Consider the following 26,569-nt stretch of genomic DNA (forward strand, 5'->3'; position numbering starts at 1 on the left):
CATGTTAACATGGGCTAGTGTCGGCTCATATATCCATTTACCTAACACCCTGCATAGTCTTTAATCTGATGCTGATGTCCTAAAGCTTTATTAAATTGACCTTACAAAGGATTGAACCCGCGACTTGCATAACAATCTCAGTGCAAGCCATAAGCAAATAGATAACAAAAACCTTTTCGCGCCATCGGATATGGGCTATAATACAAACATTGACGTAAAAGCTCCAATTATAAAGATAAGAACTTAATTCCAATAAATAATTGAAACCCCGAATCGCCCTACTACACCTAAAGATTCATTTACAAAATAATATTATCTTATATTATTTTGTAAATGAATCTTTTGTAAATGAAATCTATCTTATATTTTTTTAAATACTTACATAATAATATTATCTTTATCGAATGCACGCTATCCCAAATCACTCTAGCTCGAATGCTCGTAATATCGAATTACACGTCATTCCTAATACATATTATTATCTTGAGCCCGAAATTGCATAGTTGCCACTTTATCGATAGTTTATCGATATTTCAAATATTCACACACTATCGAAACTAATAAGGCACGACATTGGTACGCTAACAATACCCTTGTTTTCCTCAAGCAATCTCTACTCTACTTATCTGAAAAGTGTTTATGTTGCAGTCAAATCACTTTTGACTGCATAAATCAGTCAAAAGTGGTTTTGACCGATGCCCTTGGTCAATATCACTTTTGACTGATTTTTCCAGTCAAAAGTGATTTTGACCAAGAACGTTAGTGAAAACCACTTTTGAGTGCACTTATGAGTTTTGAATGTAACATTTATAAGATTTTCTATCAAAATCTGCTTAGTAAAGCACGCTGGAAAGTGGCTAAGACTTTTTGTGTCACATCTTAAAACTTCTGTGTGGTCAATATTAAAAATCATTTTTTTTAAAACACCCAAGGTTTTTAGAAAAAAGTGTCTGATATCCAAGATTGGAGCGCTCACGTTACCATATGGTTGCATTTCTACGAACCTCGGCTTGGACAAACAAACTTAAGCGATAAACGACACCGGGTGCCATTAGTAGTGACGAAATGTGTGTGTAAACGTGCTATCATTGATGGACCATAGAGACGGTAGAGCGTTTTGTAGTGTTTTTAAGAATGAAACTACTAATATGCTTTTGTGTTTCTAAGCAAGAATGGTGAATGGATGCATTTTTGTTGCTCTTACACGCAAAAATACTCGAAGGATTTTGATAGACGTTATTTTATTTTAATGTAGTACACCACACAAAACTGCCAAAAAACCGGTATAATTGTTAGAGCTATCTTTTCATGAAACTCAGGAAAAAGGAATATTGTTTGAGATAGAATAGTTTGTAAAAGAACTTTTCAAAACCAATTTCAAGTGTAATTAAGTTAATTTTGGAGAAAATTGCTAGAGAAAAACTCTGTTAGACACCTAAGACTCATTGTATAAAAATTGGCAATAATGCTACTTAACACTAGAGTGCTCGCGCCCCTAAATACTCCTAGAGTGCTCGCGCGGGTGACATATGTCCCCCATTATGATATGGGTTTATTTTTGCTAATCTTATTTAATACAAGTAAAACAATTTATAATATTAAACATCAACTATATTTCTTACTAAATAATTTAAAAAAAGTGAGAAATTCTTTCATTAACTCTTATTATAAACCAAAAGAAATACTTCAATATTTTTCAAATATTTTAGAGTCGAAGAGACCAAAGTAGTTTAAATAGTCGTTTGACCCGTTATTTTGGCAAAAATATCACCTAATTAGAAAGTTAATCAATAGATTGATCTTATTCTGTGATATTTTGATCACAACTCGGGCACGATATGATTTGATGATCTGGACAAAAACGCCTATTCCACTTGTTACATTTGCTTACGAGTGCTTCGATTTCTTGCTCTTGTGCAAAAAACACATCGTCCTTTGCCACAATACTGGCAAGCTTTGTGCTAGTTGGTGTTNTATTATAACTTTGAGCTTACATAAAAGTAAACTTGATTTTAAACCGCGACGATAGGGGATCAAACAATTCCTCAAGTGCTCGCGCGGGGGACATGCGTCACCCAAACACTTTAAATGTTTTTTGCACTCACGTTGATGCGTCTAGCAAGATGGCGTTACTACTAAAATGTGCGACAATACATGCTTGAAGAATACATGAGAAGGCAGCACTGTAGCTCGATACATTGAAAAAATATTTACAAATTTTACACCCTGGGTGACATATGTCACCCGCGCGAGCACTCTAGTGTTAAGAACAAAACTTACTATCCTAAGATAATGCACAAATCTTGTTCTTTGCAAGGTAAAGTCAACACAAGACAACAAATACTAAAGTTCAAATTTCAATGTTGTCAAGTAAGTAAGCGTCCGTAGGGACTCAGCTTAGTACTTATCTTAGGACATCTTAAAACGTCCTGAGGCATCCCACTTTACGTCCAGACTGTGGGAGGAGCGGCAAAGATTACAAACTTACAGAAGGAAAAGACGGAGTCGTATTCTGCCTACGCTAAAATGTAAAGCTAGTTTTTTTATATTTTTAGTAGAATTTTTTCTCATCTTTCTTTGGCTCGTTCTGTACATATAAACTGGTTGGTGTTAATGCTTTGTTTTGTTATTAATTTTGTTAATTATTGTTCAAGAGTTACGCGTTCTGTGTTTAGTGTGAAATAATTTGTCTTAGTATGAGCATTTGAAAAACCACTTTAAGCATATAAAGCACAATAACGTATTTTAAAAGTAAATTGAAAATGACAAGACAAACCACACGTTATTCACCAGTACTCGTACAGACACTTCTTTGACAAAACTTTCTAAGTTTACAGGTATCGGAAAGTTGCAAGTACAGAACGTCCGTAATAATTGTGCATCGACGCTGATTCATCAGTCTCTGATACTGCATCTGACACAATTTTATAAAGGTATCAAAGCCAATTCTATTTAAACGGTTTGACACATCTGTAACCTAATCTTTGGTAGACAGAGACGGGTGCCGTGCGAAGGCGACCGAAATAGATTGCTTTCGGCACGCGCCTGCCGCACTCCTGCGCACCAAGGATCCATGGATCATTCTTAATTTAAAATCCAATGCGTTGTCCCGCTCGTTTGACCGGTAACAAGTGAAATGGTCGGTTAAGTGGAATAGTGTGTAATTATAAATTGTTTTAAAAATGTGGTGTGTTTTGTGGATGCTAGCGGTCGTGAGCTTGCCGCATGTTCAAGGTAAATAAATAAGGCTTGCGCGAGCGCAGCTTATTGTACGGATCAAGAAAGTTCTTTGGGCTTAAATGTAAATAAGCTTATGTAGAGCTTTTTGTGAAATAACAGAAGTTTGGCTGTATGAAAAAGATTCTGATAATAAGTAGATACTTAATTTTCGTGTCACATAAAGTTTTTCTTTAACTTAAATAGTGAATTATGAGAGGAGAACGTAAGAGCACCAATGGAAAAATAATTTTTATGTTTTTCTTTTGATTTTTAGCGGCTTTACAAATCAGTAAATTAAAGTAGGTATGTGAGAATCGCATCAAAATCCTATTAGTAATATCTCATCATATTAAAAAATGCTACGAATTCATGTTATGAATTTCATTAATTATTATTTCAATAAAGAAAAACTACAATGACAATTTAATTAATGTTATTAAGTTAAATCATTACTATTTTGTTGTTGCCAAATCCCGTAATAGTAATAATTAAATCATTAAGTTTATTTTAGGCGAATTCATAAGATTTTTCAAATTTCGACTGAAATAAAGTACAGTCGACATCATATTAGAATACACATGTTTGGCTTGCACGATTTTGTTGCAGTTGCTACTTTGAAAATAGCAACTATTATCTTACTAATATTATAAATGCGAAAGTTTGTATGGATGTCTGGATGTCAACATGTTTGTTACTCTTTCACGCAAAAACTACTGAACGGATTTTGATGAAACTTTACAGTATTATTGTTTATAGCCCAGAATAATAGTATAGGCTATAATTTATGACGATCTGTGACAAACTAAATTTCAAGCGGGTGAAGCCGCAGGCAAAAGCTAGTTACGATATAAGTTGCTAATGCTAAAGTTAGTGTTACGCTTGATGTGTTGTTGGTCGATCAGCCTGACCAAAATAAGAACTAAATACGAAAACTGATTTTAGCAAATGTGCTAAAACACTCAATGGATGAGATGACTCTCCCATCTGGAAATTGAATGCAGGTCTGCTATGAGCTGTGGTAACTAAATTAGTACTAATAGTACTAATCATTAACAAAATTAAAATGTATCACCGCGCTATAAAAAAAGTGCAGCTCGGCAAGAATTTGGATATCTTTCTTTGAGCAATTAATTTTCAGTCCTTGAGCAATTTTTTTTCCTCGTGAAAAAACGTCTCGTTATAACTTCTTCGTCTTTAAGTAGGTTCGTTCGTTCGTTCGTTCGTTTCAGCCAAATGACGTCCACTGCTGGACAAAGGCCTCCTCCAAGGTTTTCCACAATGCACGGTCCTGCGCTGCCCGCATCCCGCATTTAAGTAGGTATTATTAGCAATTCACGTAGTATTTTCACTGTGAGACTGCGCAACAGAGTGTTGCACATAGGTAATTATGAGTATAAATAAATAAATATTAATAAAAGTATCATTAAATCGAATTCAAAGGTACTTATCATAAATTATGTCGGTTTCTTCAGCAAATCCTCTAAACATTAATTTCTGAGTAATCCCTATCTATTCAACTAAATGTCAGTTAGCACAAATTGTTATTTATTATAGGATTCGTAGTTAATTTTCCTCTTGTCCCATATAATGTGGCAATTCGACCCAGTTTCCACGACATTGATTCATTTGTTGTGACAAAAATACATTATTTGCGTTATTATTACAGAGTATTGATATTAAATTCGTGTTACTTAATATTAATAACCACGTATTATTGCGTCACCACGCATTTCAGCCTAACATTATTAAACTTTAAATTGTGTTTCTAAAAAGATTCATGATTTTGAAACTAGCGACTACCTAGTTAACTAAGGGTGGATTCGATTAAACAAGAGTCGTCGCTTGGCTCTCTAACTGACGTAACTAACTGACATAGAGCAAAATTTTCTGGCAATTAGACAGATCGATTCGTCTTGCAAAATTGATTAAGATGGTGTAGATTCTCAGTTTCGAAAAAAAATGTCAGATACATCAGTTAGAGAGGCAAGCGACGTATTAATCTCAGAATAAATCGTCAGTTATTCGTCATTTTGACATATTTCCCATACTGAAACTGTCAATGTGCCAGTTATACCAGGAGTCATTCTCGGATAAAAGTTTGGTCGAATCGGGCCCAAGTAGTAATTATAATATTAATCTTAGTATGCACTTACATGTAAATGTCCATGAATCCGACGAAAAAGCTCCGAAAAGCTTCTGCGGGATTCGAAGCCGCGACCGCGACCAGCCGTTAGCTGGTGGCTGCATGATGTCCAGTACCCGAAGCAGCAGGCTAGGTGGTCGTGCCACTCACATATCCTGTAAAAACAATGCACATTGTCCATACACACCATTGTCATGAATTCTAACTAGTACAGCTTAGAAGAGCTAGGTAGTCATCATTAGTAGTAAGAAACTAAAAGAACTTAAATTAGCCTTTTTCCCATCCAAAAGTTACTTAATAAATATTGGGAGAGCACTTAGGAGAGCACGAGATATTCGATTCATAATACCGCTCACTTTGTTCTTAGTTTGGCCCTAAGGTTGACTGGAGGAAAATGCCGAAAGGCCTTATGTACACTGTTCTATGTCCATGTAAATTTGAAATAAATAAATAAAATCATCAGGTTATTTAGTCTCACAGCAGCATACAGCATGACCCACAGGCAAATGAAGGACTTTGGCCTACAAATCCCCATGCTAGTTCGCATATTTCTCCCTGCCTCATGGGTCTTTATTCCTCTACTGCAGTGGTTCCCAAACTTATTTAGTCTACTGCCCACTTTGAGAATAAATTATTTTTTAGCGCCCCCCATTTTTGTTGTAGTCAAGAGTCGAGCTCAGTCGATGTCTAAGAGTCCTCCTAGTAGATGACGCCTCCCAAGCCTCTACACAACGTCCCGATTTTTTTTCTGGGTCTCTTACCGCCCCCTTTTAAGCCTGCAGCGCCCACAAGGGGGCGTTATCGCCCACTTTGGGAAAGACTGCTCTACTGGAACCACACAGCTTTTAAATGTAAAGTTAGGTAGGTACTCTCGCTCTTGACAGACTTTACCTTTCATTAATCCCGTATCGACGTTGAGTGGCGGATTAGTGCTTGACCTATAAGTTAAATGGCTCTTGTGGTTGAATGATATTAATATATACAAAATATTGTTAATGTAGTTACAATTATTGTCTCTATTCGCTTTGTGAAACGTTTTCAAAATAAAGTTGACTCGAATTTTATTCGATTTTTGTCTAGGCTCACTGTTTCAATTTCTGAAAAAATAGAGCTAAAGACCTCTATATTATTTGGAAACACTGCTTTAGATCACCAGTAGGTATGTACAGTTGATTGCACATAAGACATTTTGCAAAATAGTAGATTACATAAAGATGCCACGGTGTTTTCCTTGATGTTCCACTTTTCGTCCTTCTGTTTAAGCTTAAGAGTCTTGTACATCTTCCAAAGTGCTTCGTATCTTCTATATCAATAATTGAGACAAATTATTTTATAATTCGTAATTATTTTCTACTTTTTAGTGCAGGTTTTTTGGATTCGGTTAAATTTTTTTTTGTTAAAATTAATATAATTTTTTCTGCGATATTTTCCAGCGGGTCTAGCAGAAGACATGGCGGCGACGACGCAGCAGTGCTGCAGCAAAGGCACCGCCTACGCCAGGACGCACTCCTCGGAGGATTGCTCCTCCTCCATCCCTCCGGAGGTGCCTCCCATGTTCGGGTCCCTCTGCATCTTTGCCATGGACCAGTGCTGCAAGGAGTACTTTATGTAAGTTCAAAACTCTTTTAACCGCCTCTGTGGTCTAGTGGTAAGATCATCTGCTTCAGATGCAGAGGTCCCGGGTTCGATTCCCAGTGGGGGCAGATTTTTCTGTTTGGTTTGGTTGGTTGCTAGTGCTTGTTCTAAGTCCGCCTGGCTAGCTACCACCATCTTACCTAAGTCTGTCGCCATAACAACAATGTTTACAGTATTGTTGTGTTACGGCAGTTAGAGGTAAGATAGCCAGTTCCTCCGTGGTTGAGTATTCCGGGTGAAGCTCGCTTCCACCTTCGGCCTGATCATCACTTACCATCGCTCGTTGTGGATAAAAAAAAACCTAGAAACGGGACTATTCCCACCTCTCGTTCCCACCGCTGCAACTCCTGTGTAGCCAGGATCTACAGCTTGACCGCCAATAAAAACCCAACCAGTGAAGGTCAAGTTTGTCCCGGGGGAAAGTTAAGTCATTGGACACGCAACGAAATTAATCAGAAGAACATAGGAAGAATTCGAAGTTAAGGTTCGACTTCCCTCCATATTGCAAAGCGGTTGGCAGATAGCTAAACTAGAAGTTAATAATGTTTTTTACAATAGTTAATAAATGAATACTGAAAAAGAGGCTGAAAAGGTCACTGGGTTCCTTCCGTTCACTTCTTCTCAGCACCAGCCCAGATGTCCCGAAATGGACGTGGAGTTTAACGCTGACTAAAACAGTTCGTAATAGCCAAAGTAGCCAAATATTTCGTAAACCGTCTTAAACTTGGAATAAGTTTGTGTTTTCGACCACTTTGGTTGTCACGAACTATTACGTTTGCCTTCATTGATTTATATTAACCGGCAGACAGTGGTGACTGAGTTTGTGGCGGCGCTTCTTCTCAGCACTTGCCAAATTTTGGTCTCGAAGCGCTGGTAGGGTAAAAAGATTATGAGACATGTAGAGGCTCCTTAAGAGCAAAATATTTGACGATTTATAAGAACTATTTAATAGTCTATACAAATAAAAAAAAATTGACTTTGACTTTGATGCTGACTGTACATGCATTCCTGCAACCAGTACCATAGTTTGTGGTTGAAATTCAAGCTGTGTTTACGAAATACTAAATCTGAACTCTATGTAATCTCAAAACTATTTATTATAGAACACCTGATACTGCAAATCCGTTTTGAAACTTTGTAACAAAATCTAGCAACTTCCTTAAGTGGAAAACAGTAACAATATTCGTAACTAACTGCAAACTTATTTAAGTAGAAAGCTACATTGTTCCTGAGTAAGATAGGCTATAAAATTCACGTGGGCGAAGCCAGGGGCAAATGCTGGTGTATTATAGTATAAAAAGTATCTAACACTAATGGTTCGCAAGGTCCTATTGATGGTCCCTTCAATAATCAAAATTCGCTGATGTAGAATATATTCAGCAAAATTCATACTAAAGTTTTTACACGCATTAAATAATTTAATTATCTTTCCAGAAAGAAGGTGGACTGCGACAGTGGCATAGACATGGCTACCAGCCTGAGATGTGACTCCTCTAACAACGTTACTAAAGTGAGTATCTCATTGGACGACATCATTTGTTTTGTATAAGACGACGTCTAGCCACAGTGGGGAAACTAGACAAAATCTGGTAAATTACATCCGTATTCACAAAGTACGATGCTTGCTTATGTGACGGTAGAGACTGAGTAGCAAATCGAACGCACAACGTTGAATAGAGCTCTGTGATTGGTTCGTGTGTCATCATATGCGTCCACGAGTGGATCCAGTTTTACCCCTTTAGGGGTGGAGTTTCGTAAAATCCTTTCTTAGCGGATGCCTACGTCATAACATCTACCTGCATGCCAAATTTCAACCCGATCCGTCCAGTGGTTTGGGCTGTGCGTTGATAGATCACTATGTCAGTCAGTCAGTCATTCAGATATTCTTTCTCGTTCCATTACAATTAAAATAGTACGGGTCTGCTTGTGACCAAAGGTGATGATGATGATGACAATCAAATAATTGAAGCTAACCTTTATTCTTTAGCTAGTACCTAATCTGCTAAAGATACAATAAATCGTTGTCTCTTCAAGTCGTTTCAATCTCTCTAGATTTGAAAAGACTTTTTGAGTGCGGTCTTGCAAAATCAGTTCGTACTTCATCACCAGGTGGGATTCTATCTAAACCAAACAGTTAGTAAGTAGGTAAGTGGGTGATAGTAGGAGGATGCCACTGATAACGCTTATCAGTGTTGACATTAGTAATGTCAACAGTGACAGCCGGCTTTGTTCCGCGTTGTCAATGAGGAATGTCACCGCTGTTAGATAGTATTTGTTTGGGTTGTGATGTTACATAATTTGAGTATAATAATACAGGGTGTCCCAAAAAGTAGTGTCAAGCCGAAGTACAGAGGTAGAGCATCACTTGGGCTATTCAAATCACCCCCATGTATGTTACCCTGTATAGGTACTAGACAGATGAAATTGGTTAACCATTTTGATGCACTAAACTCGAAAAACTGTAATCTAATAAGTATTGAATAGTGTTCAAGAAGAACTACTTTAACCCCCTCCCCCTCAATTAAGAATTCCGCCACTTCTTCTTAACACCAGCCATATTTTATTATGTTGTTCCGAAGCGAAGTGGTAATAGGGCTGGCTATATTTTCATCTACTCGCAAAAAAAAATATGAGTTATGTATATAACTCATATTTTTTTTGTGGTTACGTACGAGTTCATAGTAATTTGTGACTAACACTTTTTTCTCTCCTAGAGCTGCTGCAATGAGTGCCTAAGAGGATCGTCAGGAGATGCATGTTCTGCTGAAGTCAGAGGGAATAGTGCAGAGGAGGTGCTGGTTGGGGAAGCGTACGCGCAATGTTGCAAGGTAAAGGATGTCTTAACATAATGTTAAGGTAAAAACCCAATTCAGACTTCTTGATCTATCAAATTCTAATTTGAAGTGATGTTGCAGTATTTTAATTTATTCACGTAGCTAATCTATCATTATTTCATAATTATTAATCAATCAGTTACTTAAGTTAAAGTAAATAAACCAAAAGTTTCAAGCATTAAGTAGGACCGCGCCTTATAAAAACGCCAGCCTTGTTCTTCTTTTTTTACAAAACCATGAAGTTTGAAAATAACTTACCTAAGAAATTTTGTACCTGGCCATCAGCATTAAAAATAAAAAAAACTATGACGTTAATTTTTTTTTGATTGTTTAGATCATTGACAAACATTAATTTCATCAACCTCTTTTGTTTTTGCTGCATGCAGGCCATTTTTCTCTTTCTTTTTGCTTTGCGATCGTCTTTTTTTTCGGTTCGAATTGTATTAAGTCAGATTTTTTGTTACATTCACGTAAAATTACAAAAGTACTTGAAACGCATAAAACTTAAAAGTACGTAAATAAAAGTGAACTTGAAATTAATATTTACAGAAAGCGTCTTCAGAAAGTGAAAGAGCCAAGAGCGTGGAAACTCACACGCAACGAACCGAGGAAACCGCCACAGTATCTAAGAAGCATGGTAAGTTCTTTGATTTTTTAAAAACTTATTTCATAAAAGCCTTCAAAATATTTTTAAACTCACATCATCAAGCTCTAAAGCTTAATTACAATAAGTACTTAAACGTTTTGCATATTTCTGACTTTATCTCTTACTAGCTGACCCGGCACACTTTGTACCGCCTATGTTCATAATCATGGAATAATGTAGGATTCTATGGTAATTTTTTTTTCAAATCGGCCCAGTAGTTTCGCAGCCTATTCAATACAAACAAAGAAATAATCGAATCTTTCTTCATAATATCATAGTGAAGATTTCATTATCTAAGATTTTGTAAACCTAGGCGCAGACCACCGAGTTTTTGTCGGCCGATAGTTGGGTCCGATTTTAATTTGTGTGAAGAATCGGCCGATAGCAAATCGGTGTAATGTGCACACGTTCATACATTCCCAACTATCGGCCAACTAAAAATCAGTTTTCTGCGCTTAGGCTAAAAGTTACTTTTGCCTCTTTTACAGTGTTGCCATCTCTATGCGAGGAGTACGCACCTAACGAGCTGTGCGCTCACCACTGCATACCAGTGCCTGGGTCTTACAAGTGCGAGTGCAACCCTGGATTCATGCTGATGGCTGATGGCAGGAATTGTAAAGAGGTAGGTATAATAAATAATAAGGTAGTGGGCAGGGCAAATACACAGTGAAATCGGCAGTGGGAGACGGTGTATGTGACTGTACCAGACAGTCTGCCAACAGAGAGAGATTGCGGGAGATCGTGCGGAGAGTTGTATCCGCCTCTAAAACCGATGTGAACAACGCCTCATCGTGACCACGACCGCTCAGCCAAGAGCGAAACAAATAAGAAGAAAGGCACATAACTCGTAGCCTGATTGGGTCAGGAAATTTGGGCCCGAAGACGTAGTGTGGGCAGGCCTCCCACTAAGTGGACCAGCGATCTGGTGAAGGTCGCGGGAAGAACCTGGATGCAGGCAGCGCAGGACCGATTGTCGTGGAAATCCTTGTAGGAATCCTTTGTCCAGCAGTGGACGTCATTTGGCTGAAACGAACGAACCTAACTTTTAATATCTACTTATTGTTGTCTCCAGGTAGTCACGAACAGGTGTAAGCAACGCAACCCGTGCCAGCACAAGTGCATTGACACCGGGGTTGAGGTCAAGTGCTCCTGTAGAAGAGGCTACGAGCTCATGGCTGACAAGAAGTCTTGTCAAGGTGATATCTTAAAAGGACTATTAAGTTTAAAGATTAGATTTGTTTTTAATTGTCCCTTCTGTGAACGGTCGATTAAAGTCACTCTAGAAGCTAAGAAAGAAAGAAAGAATTATATTGATTGCAATAAACAACGTAGAAGAGGAACAGAAGAAGCTAACGTAGAAGTTTTCGGTAGTTCGATTGTAATGAGAATAATAGAGAGTTGCTTGGATGCGAGCGGCGCAGGACCGGTCTTTGTGGCAATCCTTGGGAGAGGCCTTTGTCCAGCAGTGGACGTCTTGCCGCTGAAACGAACGAACGAGAATAATAGAGGCGTATCTAATACTTACTACTATAACAGGATAAAATAGCGATACAAGATAATGCAAACAAGAGTTAGAATTTACTATCAAGATAAAGAAAGAAAGCAAAAAGTCGAAACAAAAATGAAATGAGTCAAATTTCTGAATCCAAGTTCACTCAAGAGCCAAACATTGCTCGCGTTCGTTCGCTGCTACCTAGCCATGAGCTACGTCTTACATAGTCCAATCTTGGTGCGTGGAGAAATTTCACATTTGCCATTAAAGTATGTGACGGGCACTATGAAAAACTCCTAGAAAGTATTTTTGAAGACATTTTCTTAAACTCTACCTCCTCTTCCAGACATAGACGAGTGCGTCCTGGACCCGCCTGTCTGCCTGCCAGACACAGACTGCCACAACATCCAGGGTTCCTACCGGTGTATCCCCAAGAAGAACCACGTCGCTAACAAGGGCCAGTGCCCTCCCGGGTTCTCTAGAAATATCGCCAATAATGCTTGCGATGGTAAGTAGAGATGGTCTTTACAGAATTTGCGTAGGAATATGCCTACTTTCTTGAAAGAAAAGCCTCTATACACTGAAACCCCAATCACACCATATTGTGAGAATGAGTAATGAAATCAATCCTTCACATCATAAGTAATCCACAGTAACAGTAGAAAGCTCCTCTCTAGTTAATTTAGTAGAGAAAGGGAGGATTAGATTCATACTAACTAAAAAAAACTGAAAATGTCATCTTTTTAATCAGTACTTTCAAACTAGAAGAATTTATCAAAAAAAAAATGTTTAATGATTCTTCTTCTTTTTGTGTGGACTGTGAGAAATACCAACGCATCAACACGACTTCAAGTGTCCCCATAAGACGAAAACTGAAAAATCCAATTCCATTGACCATTCGCTCACGATATATTTTAGATCCCCGGTCATCCCCTTAGAGGATGAATTTTATTTTGGAAATTGTTTCATTTTCTTCAATGGATTGAGCCATGTGTAATAGATCAGTCAATGACGGTTGCCTTTTTGTAAACAAGAACCTCTACAAGGACTATATTCTTGCAGACATCAACGAATGCAAGCTTCCCCACCCTCCGTGTCCCTCCTACCTCTGCGAGAACACAATCGGAGGGTACAAGTGTGGTGGCGTGTCTGGAGACCCCGTCAACCTGGCCAACCAGACTCCGAAACCTCCTACTGAGGACATCTGCCCTCCAGGATTCAGAACTGGGGTGAACGAGGAGTGTGAAGGTAAATGGAGAAATTCAGACACAGTAACTGTAAGATTAGCAAGGATTAGCAAGCTGAAGTGGCAGTGGGCAGGGCACATAGTACGCAGAACTGACGACCGATGGGACACCAAGGTTCTGGAATGGAGGCCGCGTACCGGAAAACGCAGCGTGGGACGTCCACCCACAAGGTGGACCGACTACCTGATAAAGGTAGCAGGAAGGCGCTGGATGCAGGCCGCTACCAACCGTGCGACGTGGAAGTCATTGGGGGAGGCCTATGTTCAGCAGTGGACATCCTGTGGCTGAAGTCATGATGATGATAATGAACTGTAAGAAAGCATTAACCAACTGTGTTGTCGCTTTCTCCAACAATGGCTTCCGCAGAATACCAGCGTTATGTTCTGGATTCTACCTCAGAGCATGACATAATGCTCAGTGGTTGCCATTTTTTATTCTTTGTAATCTCTAATTAATGCCAATGACTTATTTCTATTGCAGAAAAAGTGTATAAGAATCATAGCCCAAATAGATAACACACAGAGTTGCAAACCTTATTTCATAAAATACAAAATAATGACCCTAACAGCAATATATATCCATGACCTATGCTCATTTGTTTATAGAAATACACATTTATTCAAAAAAATGCAAGACACACATAACGTTAATACTCGACACAAAGAAAAGCTATGCCTCCCATACTCCAGAATAAAAATGTTAAATACCAGCCCATATTACATGGCCATCAAGTTATTTAATAAACTACCACAAGAAATAAAAAATGAACAAAAGTACACAACATTCAATAAAAAGTTGAAACAATACTTAATAAATAAATGTTACTATAAATTAGATGAATATTTAAATAATAAATAAAATAATAATACAGGACTGATTTTGTGATAAAACTAATACACTAACGTAAACTGAATAACTTTTAATGGCGCTCTGGACTGTAAATAAATACTTAAAATATAATATTATACTTACCTACAAAATAAATAATTATATAGCATGCATGCAGCTCTCCAAAAAATTTGCAATACCTAAACTAGGTTACTAAGTTTTAAGCACTGTATTTAGTTATAAGACCTTATGTACCTACACTTAGTGAGCAAATAAATGAATATGAATATGAATATGAATACCTAATTACTTATAATCTGTGTCATTTTATGTACGAATCAAATAATTTCTTTATTTTTTAAAAGTCCCTAGCCTATTACCGTGAGTCCATGACGACTTCTGGACAACATATCGACTAGGTCTGAGAAAAGTTGGCGTAAGAAACTTATGCCCGTTTTCACCATCAATCCCTAATTTTTGAGTGACCCCTATAGCAGCACATAACAGGCATTTTGTTTTCATAGCGGTCACTTAAAAATTAGAGATTGTTGGTGAAAATGGGTATTAGTCACATTTTTGAGCCCCTTCTTTAACAGGAAGATAGGAATTCATGCTCTCTATGGGACCATACCCATTACCCACTTCTCTTTTCCACCGCTGTAACTCCTATGTTGGCCACATCGTCTTGTCCTATAAATAATTAGTAAATTTACCATCACCTTTTTAGACGTGGACGAATGTGCAACCAACAAAGACGACTGCAACCGCATCTCCCAGTTCTGTATAAACACGCGCGGCAGCTTCTACTGCCAGGACCAGGCGTCCAAGTACTGCCCGCCCGGCTTCAAGATCGACCCCAGGACTAACAAATGCGAAGGTTTGGATCCAATATAGTATTGCTGGTATCTTTTCAGTCAATTTTTGTTCTTCAAGACAGAATTTAATCAATCAAAATCATAAAGACTTCCAATGGTATCTTCAGGTACTTTATTTTTTATCTAAAAACTGCTGGAGTTTGCTCAAGTAGTTAGGCTTCCAAATTCCAATGGGATCATTGTTAGTAGGTAGTATATTACTTTAACAGCTTCTAGGTAGCTTTGATCTAGTCTTTTCTTAGTCAGTCCTCTTTAGTTCCTGTTATCAGACTTCCAATTTTATTCTTGTTAGCATTTAATTTCTACTAAACGTGTTTTGTCATTAGAGCCTGCAAAAAGTATGACAGTGATTATGGTCACGTTGACATATTTCACGAGAGGCCTATGCGGTTCCGTGGCCTAATAAAGGCATAAAATGTGTATTAATACACCTTACAAATAAAATTTGCGCATGGTTTTAAATGTTTAAGTTAGATAATTAAGTATTGTGAATCTGCTTTTCAATTTTAAATTACCAGTGAAAACTCATAGGCTTGTGTAAGACTTATTATTTTTATTCTACATGTATCATAATTTAAGCTGTATGTTTTCCTAATAAAGAAAATAAAAATAAAAATAAACTTATTTTATCAAATTTTATCAACTTTTTCCAGTGTAGCATAATCTTGTTTTGTATATTTAACAGATTTGTTTTGTATATTCAACAGATATTGATGAATGTGAAGACAGCGAAGACGTTTGCAGACCAGACCAGGTGTGCGTCAATGAACTAGGACTATATCACTGCAGACCCAAATCACAGATTACCAGGTACAACTACTATACTTGCTTTCTTTTTTTATACCATTACTCACGTAGTTACATAATGTTTTAATGGCAAAAATGTATTGCTTCAGGACATCGACGCATGATTGTCCCGACGGGATGCGTCAGAAGCCGGGATCTTTCCTTTGTGAGGGTAAGAATCTAAACTCATTCTTCATCTGTCTTCTTCTTACCGTCTGCTTTATCAAATGGCAATGCCAGATTTTGTATGGAAGATGGCGTCTTTTTTTTTTCGCGCGGCCATCGACCAAACTTGGTTTTTGGATTACAAAATAGTGTAATAAACCAAACTTACTATGGCATGTATACCTATAAACTCAGTCTGAACTGAGTTACGAGCATTAGAAGTTTGATGGCTGGCGGGAAGACTTAGTTCAGCTGCCTTTGCGGTGAGAAAGATCAGAAACTTGACTGATGTTGAAACAGCAAGGCTTGTATATTTTAGTTATTTTCATAGTATTATGTCTTATGGTCTTTTACTGTGGGGCTCAGCAGCAGACATAGAATCAATTTTCATTTTACAGAAAAGAGCTGTTCGGGCAATATACGGTCTTAAACCACGTGACTCGCTTAGAGAAGTTTTTAAAGAAATCAATATATTGACTGTGGCTTCGCAATACATATTTGATAACATTATGTATGTCCGTAAACATATACATTTATTTACTAAGAAAAGTGACGTCCACTCATTTAACACGAGACATAAGAATAAACTTGCTGTTCCATCATTTAGGTTGCATAAGATAGGTAATTCATTCTTGGGGAAATGTATTACCATATTTAACAAAATACCACACAACCTTGTCGAATTGCCAATAAACAAATTTAAGATACATATAAAAAATACCCTTATGTCCAAAGGGTACTACAAGGTTCGAGACTATATTGATGACAAGGATGCGTGGTCAGTTCAGTCTGCACATATTTGATGTACTTAAATTTGACTATTCTTACCGTTAGATAATTCCTGGCAATAAGTGGTGACTGAGTTTGTTCCGGCGTTTCTTCTCAGCACTTGCCATATGTTTGTCTCGAAGCGCTGGTAGGGCCCAAAAGATAAGGAGACATGTAAAGTGCCCCATAAGGGCTACCTTTTTCTTTTTTTATTATTTTCTATTGACGTTCATAAGTGCCACTTGTGGTCTAAACTGAATAAATATTTTTGATTTTGATTTTGATTTTTTTGATTTTGATGATTTTCATACTAGATTTGCTTTTTGCGCGCAAGTTTTGTAAGAAATTGCAACAAAATATTGCGCTATTTTTTTATTGCGCTGATTCTGCTGCTTATTGATGTCTGGAGCCTTTAATGGATGGTATTGTTTGTTTACACATACAATGTCACTATTTTGTTGCAACTTCTTACAAAACTTGCGCGCAAAGAGCAAATCTAGTATGAAAATCATCAAACTTCTAATGCTCGTAACTCAGTTCAGACTGAGTTTAGAGGTATACATGTCATAGTAAGTTTGGTTTATTACACTATTTTGTAATCAAAAAACAAGGTTTGATCGATGGCCGCGCGAAAAAAAAAGACGCCAATTTCCGGCATTGTCTTTTTTATGAGATTCTGCACATTACGCAGTAAAAATTGTTACACAAGTCCCTTACACCAAAGACCAGTAGGTACCGTGAAAACTTTTTAAAAGAAAGGATTAATGGTCGGGCTGTTCATTAGCAAGCTGTTTCCATCAGTCCAGCCACAACGATGGCGGTTCGAACCACGGATCCTCAGTACCGACTATTCGACTATCAGAAGTCCGATACTGAGAGCGTTTGGCATCTATGTATACAGTGTGAGTCACGTTAAAGTGTACATATGAAAATAGATGAAACTAGACCTATTTTTATCGACAAAAAAGAGGTCAAAAAATTTTTGAGATTTTTTAAAATTTTTTATGGAATTTTTTTTCTTCCAATTACGTATTGTAAAGAAAACGTAATAACTTTTAAACTAAGCGGTATATCCTGATAAAATAAAAACAGTGATAATGCTAAATAACAGGCAATACTAAAAAAATACATAAAATACGCAAAAATTGCCAACAAATAACAAAAAATGATACTTTTTGAAAAAAATCTCCTTAAAAATTCGTGTTTTTTTGATTATTTGATAAATTTCTCCAAAAAATGCCCCTATAACAGGTGGTTTTTATTGTTTTGTATTATTCTCTATTGTATTACCTTTGTAAAACCAAAAATTGCATGTCTCTATCCCTATCACAACATTTGCTATGATAGTTTGAACAAAGGCCTACCACAACATTATTNCCTTACCTAATAAATTAGCTTCACGCTGCTTATAATAATCACCTAGTTAGTGAGAATGGTGAGAATCATGTTTATCAAATGGAAATAAACTACAATTCTTAAGTAAAATAGTATCAAATTAAGTCGACATATAAGTAGTCCACGGTAATATTCTCAATATAACTACACCTTTACTAAATTTAATTTTTTCTTCGTGAAATGTTGTTTCAATGACAGAAATTTCTTTTTACACGTAATTACATAATGTTCGTTTCAGCCAAATGACGTCCACTGCTGGACAAAGGCCTCCTCCAACATAATGTTACTGTCCATTTGTTCGTTTTTTGACATTAAGGGCATATTTCACAATCGCTTAGTAAGGGCCTGTTTCACGACTTCTGAATAAGTTGTGGATAGCCTATGTGACGGATCATTTGACACATTTATAGAAAATACGTGCTAGCTAGATTGACTCGACACTTGCCGAATATATCCCGTATATTAGTCTGTACGAGATTAGAATGGTTCTCAAATAGCTAAAAATCAACAAGGCACCTGGTGATGATGTAATCATAGCTGAGCTTCTGAAAGCAGGCGGAACGCCGGTACAAGGCTTTTCAGAAGCTGTTTGATTCCGTCATCCTCAAGGGAAAAATGCCTACGGCATTGCAAAGAAGTATGGTGGTACTCCTCTTCAAAAAAGGTTTGTATAAAAACGTCATAATGTCAGTCCGTCTCCAGGATTAGGTCTCGAAACCTATCTAGTTGCACCGAGGGGTGAGACAGGGAGACGTAATATCTCCGAAACTGTTTACCACCGCCCTGGAAAATGTTTTCAAGCTTCTGGGCTGGAGAGGATTCAGCATAAATATCAACGGCGAGTTCATCACCCACCTTCGATTTGCAGACGATATCGTAGTTGTGGCAGATCTAGGCACAATGCTCGATGGCCTCAGTAGAGCCTCGCAACAAGTGGGTCTTAAAATGAACATGGACAAGACAAAAATCATGCCAAATGTCCGTGTTGTACCCACTCCTCTGAAAGTTGGAGACTACACTCGAAGTTGTTGACAATTATGTATACCTGAGACAAACCATCCAGTTAGGTAGGTCCNAAATTTGAAGTATTTTCATCGATAAAATTGTCTATAGATTACGCCATTCTGCCGTCCGATCACTATAACGCCGTTAAGTGCAAAAACCACTTTCGGAGAAAAACGAGTTTAAAGATCACGAATTAAAAAAAAATCGCTGTTTCAAAAGTAAAAGAGTAATTTGTAATTTAAATATATCATTTTAAAGGTATTTTTAAGAGCTACAATTTACACAAACTCTCACGACGCTACATATTAAAGATTTTGAAATATTTTAATTTATACATTTTAACTCAGTATTATTGAAATAATATCTCAAAATATACACAACTAAAACGCCGGTATGGCTACCTTAACGGCGTTTAAGTTTTGGATCTTGAATAACTTTGATACATTTGTAAAACGAGTTTCTAACTAATAATTCTACTAAACTTTAATGCCGTTAAATAGTTTAACGACGTTTTAGCTTGGTAAAACTATTATTTTTTAACGTGAAAATACTTGCCTTAAGTGCAGCTAATGTTAGCTAACGTCATTTAAGTCTAGTATTAACACATAAATTACGAAACTATTGGTATGCCTGTTTGATTCGTTTTGATTACAAGACTAAAATGCAGTTAAAAACAAAACTTTTCACCATAACGGCATTTAAGCTAAGTACTAGCTACTTAATAGTTCAGGAAATAAAGAAAATTGCATTTATGTAAAAAATAACAAAACCTGTTTTAGTGTTGAAAATTTATATCGATTTTAAAAAAATCAAGTCTTTACTATTTTTAGCATTCGTTGANAAATCTAGATCCATTTTCAGTTTCGTTGTTAGCGAAGCGTTGAATGGCGCGCCCCGAGAGGCTTAGTTCAAACGATCATAGCAAATGTTGTGATAGGGATAGAGACATGCGATTTTTGGTTTTACAAAGGTAATACGATATAGAATAATTCAAAGTAATAAAAACCACCTTTTATAGGGGCATTTTTTGGAGAAATTTATAAAATAACCAAAAAAACACGAATTTTTAAGCAGATTTTTTTCAAAAAGTATCGTTTTTTATTATTTGTTGGCATTTTCTGAGTATTTTATGTATTTTTTTAGTATCGTCTGTTATTTAGCATTATTACTGTTTTTATTTTATCAGGATATACCTCTTAGTTTAAAAGTTATTACGTTTTCTTTACAATAAGTACTTGAAAGGAAAAAAAATCTATAAAAAATTTAAAAAAAAATCTCAAAAAAATTTTGACCACTTTTTTGTCGATAAAAATAGGTCTAGTTTCATCTATTTTCATATGTACACTTTAACGTGACTCACACTGTATTTTGTTGCCTCAAATTGTTTACTAACGGGACTATTCATCCCTCGCTGCAACTTATGTGTAGCCAGGATCTACAGCTTGACTGCCAGTAAAAACCCAGCCAGTGAAGGTCAAGTTACTCCCGGGTGGAAAGTTAATTTTGTCATTGGAAATTTTATACCACTTTCCAGATATCGACGAGTGCGTGGAAGGCACGCATCTGTGTGACCCGTACCAGAATTGCCTGAACACCAACGGTAGCCACGAGTGCCACTGTAAGCTCGGCTTTGAGCTGGATGCCACCACCGGCGCTTGTGTTGGTAAGAGCTTAAAGCTTCTCTTAAGCAGAGGCGTTTCAAAGTAACCAAAGAAAGACCCTGGTGAAAAAACCTGGAACCCTAACTATAAATTATTACTAGCGGCCGCCCGCAACTTCGTACGCATGGATCCCGTTTTAGCCCCTTAGGGGTTGAATTTTGCAAAATCCCGTCTTAGTGAGCACCTACGTTCTAAAAGAAACCGCCATGCAAAAGACACTCCTACCACTTGTAGTTTCTGAGATTTCGTGATGAGTGAGTGAGTCAGTCAGTCACCTTTCGGTTTTATAGATATAGATAGATTTGTTTCGCGGTAAAACCACAGAATACATAATAGTAGCAACAGAAATTGCACTCCTTTGTGTAGGATCAGATGCCGACATTTTAACGGTAATAATAATAATGCAAAATATCCAACGCACATGGTGCATTCGAAATCGCACCTTACTACTACGCTCACAAGAGCGCATTTTTTGTGTGTTTAGAATTGATCTACGTCACCGCTCAAGCGTCAGGGTTGTATGAGCAAAGTAAAATAAATAAAAACTTAATTTTAAGAAGCATTTATTGTATTTACGATTAGAAAACTTTAATCTAGTGGAGTTTGTATAATCGTACCATCTCTAAAGTACCTATTAATAAACTTCAGTGTTGCGATAATTCGAAATTGGACAAACAGTTTTAAAACGTGTAGTGTCGGAAAATAGACACGGTGAAGTAAAGTTAATGTTTATATTAGCTAAAATAATTATTTTGCTATAGTTTTTTGTCATAAGTATTTCAAAATAATTTATTATTTAAAAAGTGTAGTTTTTTTTTATTATTTAAATCACTACAGTTAATTATTATTCCTATATATTACAATTTTTCATTAAAGAAGAATAACAGTGCTGTTGGGACAATAAACCTTAATTGCGACGATGATCGACCGAGCGTGTATAGAAATACGCGTAAGCAAACAGGCGCGTGGCGGCCCGGACTGATTTGCAACTTGAAGTTGTCGCGCGCTGTAGGTAATTATCTCGGCCGGCATAGGCGAGTGACGGAGGCCTGGTAAAACCGTGATCGTGAGAGAATTTTGCTCAATAGGAGATTTGCTGGTCAGGGTTCAAGGGCCCCGAATTTGGGGGGCCCGGTGCATAGCGCCATTGCCCTCAAGGAAGCACACATGTAAAGTTCTATAAGGGAAAGGGCCCCATTACGAAAATACACCCAAACTCGGAGGTAATCAGATTAAGTGTAACGTCTGACTTTGTGTTAACTTTGTTGTCAGACGTAAACGAGTGTGCGACGGAACAGCACTCTTGTATTCCAGAGACTCAGAGGTGCGACAACACTGTTGGATCGTTCTTGTGCATCAGGTAACATTAAATACAATACTGATTTTATTCTTATTTTATGCCCAATAGTAAATTGGCTTATTTATTTTATTTTTTCAAATATTTCTTTTTCAGGTTCACTTCATGTGGCACAGGATACATTTTGCATCACTCTAGCGGGCAGTGTGAAGGTAAAATATACCTAATTATTAACCATGTTTAACGCAGGAAGATTTAATAAATGCTACTGACAAGTAGAGTTTTGGGCTGACACTGTGTAGGTTTATTGTCGACACGATCGACGATGACAGTAATAATGATAATGGCCATGATAATGTCTGATGACTGAGTTTGTTCCGGCGTTTCTTCTCAGCACTTGCCATATGTTTATCTCGAAGCGCTGGTAGAGCCCTAAAGATAAGGAGACATGTAAAGTGCCCCATAAGGGCTACCTTTTTTTAAAATATATTTGACGTTCATAAGTGCATCTTGTGGTCTAAACTGAATAAATATTTTTGATTTTGATTTATCCCAGACGTGGACGAGTGCGCAGTGGGCAAGCATAACTGCGCGCGCGCCGGCCCGGCCTACCAGTGCGTCAACATCCCCGGATCCTTCCGCTGCGTGCGGAAGAAGCCTTCCACCACTTCCACCACCACCCCGCAGCCGGTCTACGAATATTACTACGACTCTGAGTAAGTATATGTATACCACCCACAAGGTGGACCGACGACCTCATAAAGGTAGCAGGAAGGCGCTGGATGCAGGCCGCTACCAACCGGCCATTATGGAAGCCATTGGGGGAGGCTTATGTTCAGCAGTGGACGTCCTATGGCTGAAATGATGGTGACGATGATAGTATAATTAACATGTCTTGTAGTTGCAATAGGTAAGTTTACTAAGCTGAACGAGCAGTGAGTCGGTCATAATTATCTATCAGAAAACTGACGAAAGGCGTAAGGCCAGTTAAAGACTACATTATTTTAGATTCAGAATTATTGTGACATAGCAGCATCACTATCAATTTCGATCAAACTTTTAGGGAATACTATAAGACTGTCCAAAGTAAATGAATACAATAAATACATTAATGTGTTTTGAATTTTAATTTAAGAGAAGAAATAGAAGAAAACGAAACGAACCCGCAACCAGCTGAGCCGAGTAACCCACCTGAAGTGTCATCCACAACCACTACTCCAAAGCCTACCAGTGAAGCTCCACAAACTACTCCTAGTACCAGGCCCACCGAAACTCCACCACCAGAAACTCCTCCTCCATATGTTCCTGAACCGGAAGCGCCGGAAGACCGAGAAGAAAGAACAAACGAAATCATTCCACGGCCAACTGAACCTACATTTCAACCACATACGCCTATTTATACTCTTCACGAATATATACCACCACCACCACCCACAGAATCGTCTCCAGAACCTGATCATCCATCCGAAGCCCCATCTACTGAAAGAATTCCAGAACCAGAAGTACCACAAGGACCAAGACCTACTTATAGTCCATTCGCTCCCAGAGATCCGAACATCGGCTATAGACCTGAATCCCGTCCTGAATATAACGAGTCAGTTCAGCCTGACCAGACTGAACCTGAAACGACTTATAGTCCTGTATCGTCATCGTCTCCAGTTGCGACTCCTCCATCTGTAGTTTACGTTGATGTGGGGAAAGAGACGGCGACTATTAGAGGAGATAGGAAAGAAGATGGATCAGTGGTGGTAGACACGCAGAATATACCCAAGAATGAGTGGACCAAAATCAACGAGAGGCCAACGAATTGCCAGAGAGGGTTTGAGCTGGATGAATATGGAGCTTGCTATGGTGAGTTTCATTAATTTGCTCAATACAGTGTCATTTTATGGTTAACGATTAAATCAATATCAAAGAAATGCCCTTATCGCTTATCTCTAAGTCCTCGTTATATTACCTACTTCTTTTAAGTTTTATCTCACCTCATGAATCGAATTTATTTTCATTAATTACGAATAAATAATGTTATTTTTTCAAATTAGCTTCTCTGTAAGTATTTCACATCCTTGAAAATCCACTTGCCTAAGTATATCTGTGCCTTTAAGGTTCATTCTATTAACCATCACTAGAGTTCCTACATAAAGTTCTCTCCTCAATATTCTTTCTAGTCATAGTCATCCGATCAGCTCTGATAACACTGCCATAGTTTAAATAACATCACTAATATCCCGATTTGTTCTCTTAAAAAATTTGTATAGAAGTAAAACATTTCAGACATCGACGAGTGCTCCACAAACCGCCACAGCTGTTCTGGCCTGACCGAGGTCTGCAGGAACACCATGGGAGGGTACATTTGCGAATGCGCACTGGGCTACCGTCGCGACCTCTACACAGGGGCTTGTGACGTCATCCCTACCACCACCAGCACTACCACTACTAGCACAACGTTACCCCCACCGACTATTGTTACTACTACTGAGAAACGTAAGTATAATGGTCAAGGTTTGAACTGTCGGTCGTTGTTATAACTTGATCACAAGGGCTCTGCCGCTCTCGTATTTATTCCGCAGCGAAATGCGGATTGTGGAAACAGGACTATTCCCATCTCTCGTTCCCACCGCTGCAACTCCTATGTAGCCAGATCTACAGCTTGACCGCCAATAAAAACCCAACCAGTGAAGGTCAAGTTTGTCCCCGGGCAAAGTTAAACTGTCATTGGACCACAAATATTAAATCTGTTCCTACTTATTTTCAATCTCGCGAATGTAAACGTCAAACGAACTCATGAAATAAAATCTCCAGAAAGACGGACAGCAGTGGCATAGCTCCAGTGGTCAAGCTACGATTCTTTTTTAAGATATTTAAGCCGCGAAGTGCAGAGCTTTTCATACAATATCATGATTTCATATTATTTACAGCGAAGTCATACTACTTCTGGGGCTACCCAGAGTACCGGCCTTTGACCCAACGGCCATTCAGGCCGAGGAACCCTTGTGATGCTGGTTTTCATCTCAACTCGCAGACTGGAATATGTGAAGGTAGGTCTTTGTGTGTGAATTATTTTATGGTATCAAATTAAACAGCTGGGGATTGAACAAAACTAAAATCAACAGCCAGTAGCCTTTATCCACTGTTGGTAGCAAGAAGGCGCTGGATGCAGGCCGCTGCCAACTGGTCACCATTGAAGTCAATGAAGGAGGCCTATGTTCAGCAGTGGACGTCCTATGGCTGAAATGACTGTGTGACGGGCGGCCGCAGTATGTGTGCGAGCGCGACCGCAACATAATTACACGCGAGTGATAAGGATGGGTAGCTTGGGGTCATTGAACGAAATTTTATCTGCTCGGCGACCGGACTTTAGTAGTCAGAACAGTAATGTAATGTTTTTAAATGCAGATGTAAATGAATGCGTCAACGGCCAAGCCGACTGTGCAGCGGTGGAGATTTGCGTCAACACACAGGGCGGCTACCGCTGCGAGTGCCCCCCCAACTGGCACCTTGATGATGTCAAACACCGCTGTGTCCCCAACCGGACTGACGACCAGTTCCCCACAGGCTACGGGAATGAACCTAAGCAGCCAGGTAAAAAACAATGTTTCACAGGTCTTTCTGGAAGCTATCGCATCGCTTCCTAGCGAGAAGAGCGCCTACGTTATCTACCATTGAATTTTGTTCGCAATGTGTAGTAACATTCTATCAAATTACTCGAAATCTTATGGTTAGGTTAGGGTAAACAGTCTGATCCTATAAACTGCGAATAGGTGATGCGAATATAGAAGATGTAGGTACTGAAGTTTATCTTGAAACTTACATTTATCCCTTGCTGCATGACGGACGCCTCACGCCACCCACGGTGAAGTCACGACCGTCAGTTATTTTCGCTCGCTCAATACTAAGCTCGAGTTAAATGTTGGTAGTTACTTTTTATGAACACAATCGTCAGTAAAGTAATGTAAAATCAAACTTCAATTTAACACAAACAAAACACAAATTCTTTGTGATAACACTACACTCGCGTTCAATAAGTTAGGATAGGACGTGAATCATTTCTATTCACTGCTCGTTTGTGTTTGGATCACATTTTGGACCTAGAACGCACACAGGTATCGCGCGCGTGTAGCGACATCGACGTGCAATCGCTTTCATGTCCCGGCGGTGACTGGACGCGGGGAATGAACGAAGTGAGCGGGGGGAGTGACGGCGCAGACATTTATTCTTTCGTTCGGTTGCTATGGTAACTACGATGTTTGCGTACGCGCATAGGGTAAACAACTCAATTTCTACGAACCGGATATTTTTGTTGAAAAAAATATGATTTTTAAGGTTATTTAGTTCATCGGTTTTGGACTCTATACATGATACTGAGTTACCAGTTTAAAGGATAAGACTGTCTATACTAACACCTTGTATAGTGTAGGTTAGGTTAGCTTGCAGATGATGAGACATCAGCCTCTACCTATGTAAAAAATAATTAAATTTATTAAACGTAGGAAATCATGTTCAAGCACTGCTATTAACCCTGGGATGACAGATCACGGAGACTATCTCCTTTATATTCCAGCTAAAAAATTAA

The 26,569-nt window shown here is 38.1% G+C and overlaps 1 protein-coding gene across 1 annotated transcript in view; it reads left to right on the forward strand.

Moving 5' to 3' along the window:
- The first annotated feature begins 3,024 nt into the window (after nt 1-3,024).
- Nucleotides 3,025-26,569, forward strand: part of LOC114364094 (fibulin-2) — a 30,477-nt gene continuing 6,932 nt past the window's right edge. Inside the window, exons 1-20 of the mRNA XM_028320092.1 lie at nt 3,025-3,234; nt 6,796-6,970; nt 8,432-8,507; nt 9,712-9,825; nt 10,381-10,468; nt 10,966-11,099; nt 11,550-11,673; nt 12,316-12,477; nt 13,032-13,217; nt 14,772-14,921; nt 15,627-15,729; nt 15,816-15,877; nt 20,573-20,701; nt 21,972-22,059; nt 22,153-22,208; nt 22,553-22,712; nt 23,132-23,847; nt 24,271-24,480; nt 24,915-25,034; nt 25,393-25,578. Of these exons, the coding sequence (XP_028175893.1) occupies nt 3,183-3,234; nt 6,796-6,970; nt 8,432-8,507; nt 9,712-9,825; nt 10,381-10,468; nt 10,966-11,099; nt 11,550-11,673; nt 12,316-12,477; nt 13,032-13,217; nt 14,772-14,921; nt 15,627-15,729; nt 15,816-15,877; nt 20,573-20,701; nt 21,972-22,059; nt 22,153-22,208; nt 22,553-22,712; nt 23,132-23,847; nt 24,271-24,480; nt 24,915-25,034; nt 25,393-25,578 (3,091 nt within the window). The 5' untranslated portion in view covers nt 3,025-3,182. The remainder of the gene's footprint in view (nt 3,235-6,795; nt 6,971-8,431; nt 8,508-9,711; nt 9,826-10,380; nt 10,469-10,965; nt 11,100-11,549; nt 11,674-12,315; nt 12,478-13,031; nt 13,218-14,771; nt 14,922-15,626; nt 15,730-15,815; nt 15,878-20,572; nt 20,702-21,971; nt 22,060-22,152; nt 22,209-22,552; nt 22,713-23,131; nt 23,848-24,270; nt 24,481-24,914; nt 25,035-25,392; nt 25,579-26,569) is intronic.

Source organism: Ostrinia furnacalis, unplaced genomic scaffold (assembly GCF_004193835.3).
Source record: "Ostrinia furnacalis isolate ACB-3 unplaced genomic scaffold, ASM419383v2 OfSCF7348, whole genome shotgun sequence".
Lineage (NCBI taxonomy): Eukaryota > Metazoa > Arthropoda > Insecta > Lepidoptera > Crambidae > Ostrinia > Ostrinia furnacalis.